The sequence below is a fragment of the Dreissena polymorpha genome, chromosome 5 (genome assembly GCF_020536995.1).
Source record: "Dreissena polymorpha isolate Duluth1 chromosome 5, UMN_Dpol_1.0, whole genome shotgun sequence".
Classification (NCBI taxonomy): Eukaryota; Metazoa; Mollusca; class Bivalvia; order Myida; family Dreissenidae; genus Dreissena; species Dreissena polymorpha.
This window is the reverse complement of record NC_068359.1, coordinates 115,803,846-115,811,183: the sequence shown is the minus strand read 5'-3', so window position 1 is coordinate 115,811,183 and position 7,338 is coordinate 115,803,846. Positions and strand designations below refer to the sequence as shown.

Below are 7,338 nucleotides of genomic sequence, written 5' to 3'. Positions count from 1 at the left end.
CCCCTGACATCAAGAACAGCACCAAACCACTGACTTCTGACAACTTTTTTCCGCTTAAACTGGATTTTTTGCAAAGAAGAGACTTTCTTAAAAAAAAAACTTACAAGTGGAAAGTGTCAACTCTGATGAACCTTTAGGAAGACACACACATGCATTCAGCCCAGTTTTTGCAGGGCATGGCTAAAATTGTTGTTTTTTCTGTTTCCAGGAAGACACAGCGCTGATGAAGGGTGGGACAAATGACCCAGTGTCAGGTGAAGTGGTGCTCTACCCAGCCATGTCTCTGTATGTCAATCTCACACTGGATGCAAGGTAGCGTACACGTTTAGTCTCGGCAAAACTCTGGGCCCGTATTCATCGTTCCATTCTTAGACTTAAGAATAAAGAAAAGACTTGGAACAAAATAAATGCCTTCAGTGTTTGAATATAAACAGGCTACCACTGGTAATTATGTCATTAAGAGTGATGTAGATAGATGAGGTTTACTGCAAGTTTGACTTCACTAAAGAATATTCTCTATTCTTAGCTGTAAAAAGTTGATATTTATAGTCCCTGCTTATCTTGTTGTTTTTTTAAACCAGGTATCCGCTGGAAAAAAATGGATATTAGATTGGTGAATGTAGAATTTTAGCGAGTGATGTGGACGCAGCAATAGCTGTTATGAAATATCAAAGGAATTAATTGCAAAGTTTCTTTTGTGAATTTGAACTGCAGCAAAAAACAATTTAAAAAAAAACAAACATTTTTATACGCCCGTTTAAAAAAAACGAGACGTATTATAGTTTCACCTTGGCAGCGGGCGGCGTCCACAGCAGTGTCCGCTCTTTAATTCAAATAGTTTTCATCCGATCTTCACCAAACTTGGTCAGAAGTTTTATCTAGACAATATCTAGGTCAAGTTCGAATATGGGTTATGCCGGGTCAAAAACTAGGTCACAGGGTCACTTAGTGCATTTCAAGCATTTAGCATGGAGTCCGCTCTCTAATTGAAGAAGTTTTTATCCGATCTTCACCAAACTTGGTCAGAAGTTGTATCTGGACAATATCTAGGTCAAGTTAGAATATGGGTCATGCAGGGTCAAAATCTAGGTCACGTGATCACTTAGTGCATTTCAAGCATTAAGCATGGTGTCCGCTCTGTAATAGAAGTAGTTTTCATCCGAAAATCACCATACTTGGTCGGAAGTTGTATCTAGACAATATCTAGGTCAAGTTCGAATATGGGTCATGCAGGGTAAAAAACTAGGTCACAGGGTCACATAGTGCATTTAAAGCATTTAGCATGGTGTCCGTTCTCTAATTATGTCCCCCTTAGAAGAAGAGGGGGTGTATTGTTTTGCACATGTCGGTCGGTCCGTCCGTCCATCCGTCGGTCCATCCACCAGATGTTTTCCGGATGATAACTCAAGAACGCTTAGACCTAGGATCATGAAACTTCATAGGTACATTAATCATGACTGGCAGATGACCCCTATTGATTTTCAGGTCACTAGGTCAAAGGTCAAGGTCACAATTACTCAAAATAGTAAAATGGTTTCTGGATGATAACTCAAGAATGCTTAGGCCTAGGATCATGAAACTTCATAGGTACATTGATTATGACTGGCAGATGACCCCTATTGATTTTCAGGTCACTAGGTCAAAGTTCAAGGTCACAGTGACTCAAAACAGTAAAATGGTTTCCGGATGATAACTCAAGAATGCTTACGCTTAGGATCATGAAACTTCATAGGTACATTGATCATGACTGGCAGATGACCCCTATTAATTTTCAGGTCACTAGGTCAAAGGCCAAGGTCACAGTGACTCGCAACAGTAAAATGGTTTCCTGATGATAACTCAAGAATAATAAGGCCTAGGATCATAAAACTTAATAGGTACATTGATCATGACTGGCAGATGACCCCTATTGATTTTCAAGTCACTAGGTGAAAGGTCAGGGTCACAGTGACAAAAAACGTATTCACACAATGGCTGCCACTACAACTGACAGCCCATATGGGGGGCATGCATGTTTTACAAACAGCCCATGTTGAAGAAGTTTTCATCCGATCTTCACCAAATTTGGTCAAAAGTTGTGTCTAGACAATATCTAGGTCAAGTTAAAATATGGGTCATGCCGGGTCAAAACTAGATCACGGGGTCACTTAGTGCATTTCAAGCATTTAGCATGGTGTCCGCTCTCTAATTGAAGTAGTTTTCATCTGATCTTCACCAATTTTGGTCAGAAGTTGTGTCTAGATGATATGTAGGTCAAGTTCAAATATGGGTCATGGTAAAGTTATCAAGTTGTCCAAAACCTTCAAACGAGCGTACATGTATCTTGTGACAGTTTGGCACTCTTGTTAAGAAATGTTGTTATCATTATTACAAAAATGACCTATGGAATGGAAAAAGTGCAATACAATATGCATGCAATTAAAACTATGCATTTAGGTGGACTATTTATATACATGTAGACCATGATGATATATAAAAAAAATTTTTTTTTAATCCTCCCCCCCCCCCATGAGAAGCAAGTGACAATGGCTTTTTAAACAGTATAAAACTTGCAGTCTGTTGATATTTTATGCTTTTTGCTGTTCATCAGTATCTAAGGGCTGGAAATGAAGTCTTTAAAAATGAATCTAGTAAGAAAGGTCTTAAATTAAATATAGTGTAAGTGGGTTAACTGACCAACATGAAACATGTGTATGACTACAACAGTGTTGAAAACGGCAAAAAACCTAAACAAAACAAGCAAATAAACTTTTGAAACAAAAACAAATTTTTAAAACAAAAATATATTTCTTATACAGCGCTGTATCACGCCATTTAATTACCATTTAGTGTCTGTAATTGTTATCTTGCTAACAGAAATACAACAATTACATGAATAAGCATGAAGCAAGATCAATATATAAAATGGCTAATTGTAAATCTTACAATATTGGAGACAAACAGTCTTGGTATTTGTATTTCTTTGGGTTATAACTGGCCTTTTATTAAACTTACATAATATTTTCTAAAAAAAAAATTTTGTCAATGCATAATTTTTTAAGGTACCCGGTATATGTAAAATTGCGTAAAAACAAGCTTCTGAAGAGTTGCTGCAAGATGTATGTTAGGTATACAAGACATCTTATATCCTAAAGCTAATTTGTTATGCCCCCTTTCGAAGAAAAAGGGGTATATAGTTTTCGCACTGTCCGTCAGTCTGTCAGTCAGTCTGTCTGTCAGTCTGTCACACTTTTCGTGTCCACTCTCTAATTCAAATAGTTTTCATCCGATCTTTACGAAACTTGGTCAGAAGTTGTATCTAGACAATATCTAGGTCAAGATCAAATATGGGTCATGCCAGGTCAAAAACTAGGTCACGGGGGTCGAAAAAACAAATCCAAGGGAAGTAATAAGCTTTAAATGGACATAATTATCTGACCTGCCAAATTATATATTTTTGTAAAATAAATAAAAGCAGCGCAGTAAGGTCTTCAAGGTCTAAGGTCAAAAATACAAATCCAAGGGAAATAATAAGCTTTAACGGGAGATAATTATTCAATATTGAACATAGCAACTTATTATTTGGCATGCAAGTGTATCTCATGGAGCTGCACATTTTGAGTGGTGAATTTACAGTCAGGGTAGTGGCTTTTAATTATTTGCTACTAAAAATAGAGATTTTTTAGAGACAATTATTTTCAAGGGAAGTAATTTATATAATTATTAATCTCAGATTATATATTTTCTTACCAAGAATTTAAGTTCTTTTCACAGTTACTGTACAGATTTTTTATTTTGATTATTTATAACTCAAATGATTGATTTGTCAAAGTTTTTTTTTAAATGATATAACTAACATTTCTTTCCTGTACTAATTTGTGCATGGTAGAGTTCATAACATACCTGTGGACTTATGTCCATAGATACATGATGAACTCTGGCTATGATCTCTTTGATAAACCACAGGCCTTGGTTGTCAGTGATGTCTGACTTGGTCATTTTTGACTGTCTACAGACCCCCCCCCCCCCCCCCCCCCCGGTTGGATTGGACAAAATCCAAGGGGGAAGTAATAAGCTTTAAAGGGAGATGATTTCTATACCTGCCAAATGATAAATAGAAATTATTTTAAAGCGGCGCAGTAGGGGGCATTGTGTTTCTGATGAACACATCTCTTGTTTCACCTTTCTTCTTTACTAGTTTAATCACATGTATGTATATTAGTCTGGATGTTCTTATAATATCTGTATAAAAAAAACATACAAGGTGAAAAAAATCCAAATTTAAAAATGTCAGAAATTAAGTTTACACATACATGCTTCTTTACATTTAGTGGACATATTTCTCATATAGATAAATGTTAAGTACTAATTCAACAAAAAAAGGTAAAATGTTTTCCAATTAGTAAACATATTCTGTGATACTTACATCTCAAGTTAAACCTCATGTGTAGGGAATTTTCTTCTCCGATAATTATTTCGTTACGGCATCTATTAATATCATAGTAATATGATGCACACAACAGATATCATTTGACATATTCAGCGTAGCTCATTTTTTATTGTAATGTTTTAATCATGTCACATGGCACAAAGCTGCCTTTTGACCTGCTTCAAAATTAACATGAAAGTGCACTTTCACTGGTACGTAGCTTTAGCCTTAAAATAATGCAATCAAATTCTGTAAACAATGGAAGTGCTTAATTAAAGAACAAAAAGCACTAAGTTTGGTAGACAGCGCAACTTGTGACAAATACTTTGTTGCAATTTTATGTATTAAAAACTTTTTTTTTGTGTAGAAATAGCAAAATCATTTTAAATGTAGGATAAGTGTAGATGCCATGACTCCAAATCTATTAGCCTCGATGCACTTTAGGAGCAAATACTTAGTTTTTAAATTCCTTAAATTAATGTAATCTCTTAATATTATTCTGTGTTTCGCTATTTTGACATTAAAACATATCAATATTGTTTAAGGTAAAATAATTAATGTTTTCTCTCTTTTGATGCCCTCAACTATGGAATTTTAGACAATTTTATTTGAAATCTTCACATCTTTGAAATCATTTTTATTAAATTGATTCAAAAGCACAATCAAAATTAAGATTTACCTAAAGAGCTTAAATCCAGCTTTGCAAACAGCTTATTCATATATTTCCACGCTCAGGACTGGCGGTCAAGAGAAATCTCTGCTGATATTCGTGTTCGATGGATTCAAGATAGGAAGATACGTTAAGGCTGAAGTTGCAGACCCCATGGTGAGCCTCGTGCAGAGAGGGGTCGTGTATGAGAGGGGCGCCAGACAGGGGAACAGCAGGTACAGGGAGACAGTGGACAAGAAGTCAGCTGCGTGGACAGTTCCAGGCCAGCGGCCAAATAGGTATGAGCCATGTTAAAGGAAAATAGGGCTTAATACATGTGTGTAAAGTGTTGTCCCAGATAAGCTTGTGCAATCGCAGACTTATCAGGGATGGCACTTTCTGCTTTTGTGGAGTTTTTAAAGAAAGTAGCTTCTTAATGAAAATGTATGCATGTTTATTATGCGCCCCTTCGAAGAAGAGGGGGTATATTGTTTTGCGCTTGTCTGTCGGTCCGTTGGTCCGTCGGTCCGTCCACCAGATGGTTTCTGGATGATAACTCAAGAATGCTTAGGCCTATGATCATGAAACTTCATAGGTACATTGATTATGACTGGCAGATGACCCCTATTGATTTTCAGGTCACTAGGTCAAAGGTCAAGGTCACAGTTACTCAAAATAGTAAAATGGTTTCCGGATGATAACTCAAGAATGCTCAGGCCTATGATCATGAAACTTCATAGGTACATTGATCATGACTGGCAGATGACCCCTATTGATTTTCAGGTCACTAGGTCAAAGCTCAATGTCACAGTTACTCAAAATAGTAAAATGGTTTTCGGATGATAACTCAAGAATGCTTATGCCTAGGATCATGAAACTTCATAGGTACATTGATCATGACTGGCAGATGACCCCTATTAATTTTCAGGTCACTAGGTCAAAGGTTAAGGTCACAGTGACTCGAAACAGTATAATGGTTTCCTGATGATAACTCAAGAATAATAAGGCCTAGGATCATGAAACTTCATAGGTACATTGATCATGACTGGCAGAATACCCCTATTCATATTCAGGTCACTAGGTCAAAGGTTAAGGTCACAGTGACAAAAAACGTATTCACACAATGGCTGCCTCTACAACTGACAGCCCATATGAGTGGCATGCATGTTTTACAAACAGCCCTTGTGTATATTGAACATGCAGTTTTTGCATATTGAAATTAATTTATTAAAAACATGCTATAAATAATTCTATGAATAGGTTGTGAACTGTTAGTCAAACTCAAACTTTATTGTAACAATTTGTTTGCAACTGGACCCTGATTTCTTCGTTACACAGAAACAAGAAAACAGTCCAGTACCCACACAGGCTTGCAAGGTATGAGGTTCCAGCAGACCTGAGAGAGGCCGCACTCTACCCGGAAGATCTACCTAAGTTTGCCCCTGTTCTTACAGAGGTTAGTGAAGCTGACCAAAAAAATATTTACCAGGCAGTTGTTTTAAAATCTCTTGTTGACCTTTATTTTGAAAACAACAAAAGATTAGCGACTTGTCTGTAAAGCTATTTCATAGTTAATAATGTAAACTGTTTAGTGTCAGTTCATTGATTGGTATTGCCTGAACAAAAAAGAACATTTGAATGTTCCACACCTGTGTGCTAACATGTTATGTACATGTATGCTGCAGTTCTACTGGTAAGTACAGGAGTCTGATTTAGGAAAAACAGAGCATCCTTATGAAGAAATTATAAAGGGAAGGATTGATTTGTCCCTGTGGTAAGGGTCCGTAATTGATCTTTTTCCATCTATTCTACATTGAAAGGGATTTGAGATCCATTTACTATTAGCATGAGCTACATATTGGTACTTGGAAATATGTATTATTTCCTCACTTACAGAACAATGCCTTTGGTTTGTCAAAGCAAAGCCTATGTTACAATTGCCGCTATGATTGAGATTTTGTGTCACTTTTGTATTGCTTCAAAATCTCTTGTTGACCTTTATTTTAAAAACAGATTTGCAACTTGTTTGTAAAGCAATTGTATAGTTTATAATGCTAATTGTTCAGTGTATGTTCATTCATTGGTTCATACTAGCTAAGCCTATGTTAATTGCATTCAAAATTAGGAACAAGTAAAATTGCCACTGTAATCGACATCTTTTTCCCTTTTGTGTTTTTTCAACGCCATTTGATTTATCAGTATTTTATTGAAAATCTATTGCACATTTTACTCTTGTTTTGGGAAAATTTTGCTTAATGTACATATGTTAAGTGAAATCCCA

General features: G+C 36.2%; 1 protein-coding gene across 2 annotated transcripts in view; it reads left to right on the top strand.

The window, feature by feature from the left end:
- Nucleotides 1-208: 208 nt before the first annotated feature.
- Nucleotides 209-7,338, top strand: part of LOC127832529 (RNA helicase Mov10l1-like) — a 38,279-nt gene continuing 31,149 nt past the window's right edge. For both annotated transcript variants that reach the window (XM_052358039.1, XM_052358038.1), the window contains exons 1-3: nucleotides 209-312; nucleotides 5,144-5,356; nucleotides 6,396-6,513. In XM_052358039.1, coding sequence (XP_052213999.1) covers nucleotides 224-312; nucleotides 5,144-5,356; nucleotides 6,396-6,513 — 420 coding nt within the window. In that variant the 5' untranslated portion in view covers nucleotides 209-223. The remainder of the gene's footprint in view (nucleotides 313-5,143; nucleotides 5,357-6,395; nucleotides 6,514-7,338) is intronic.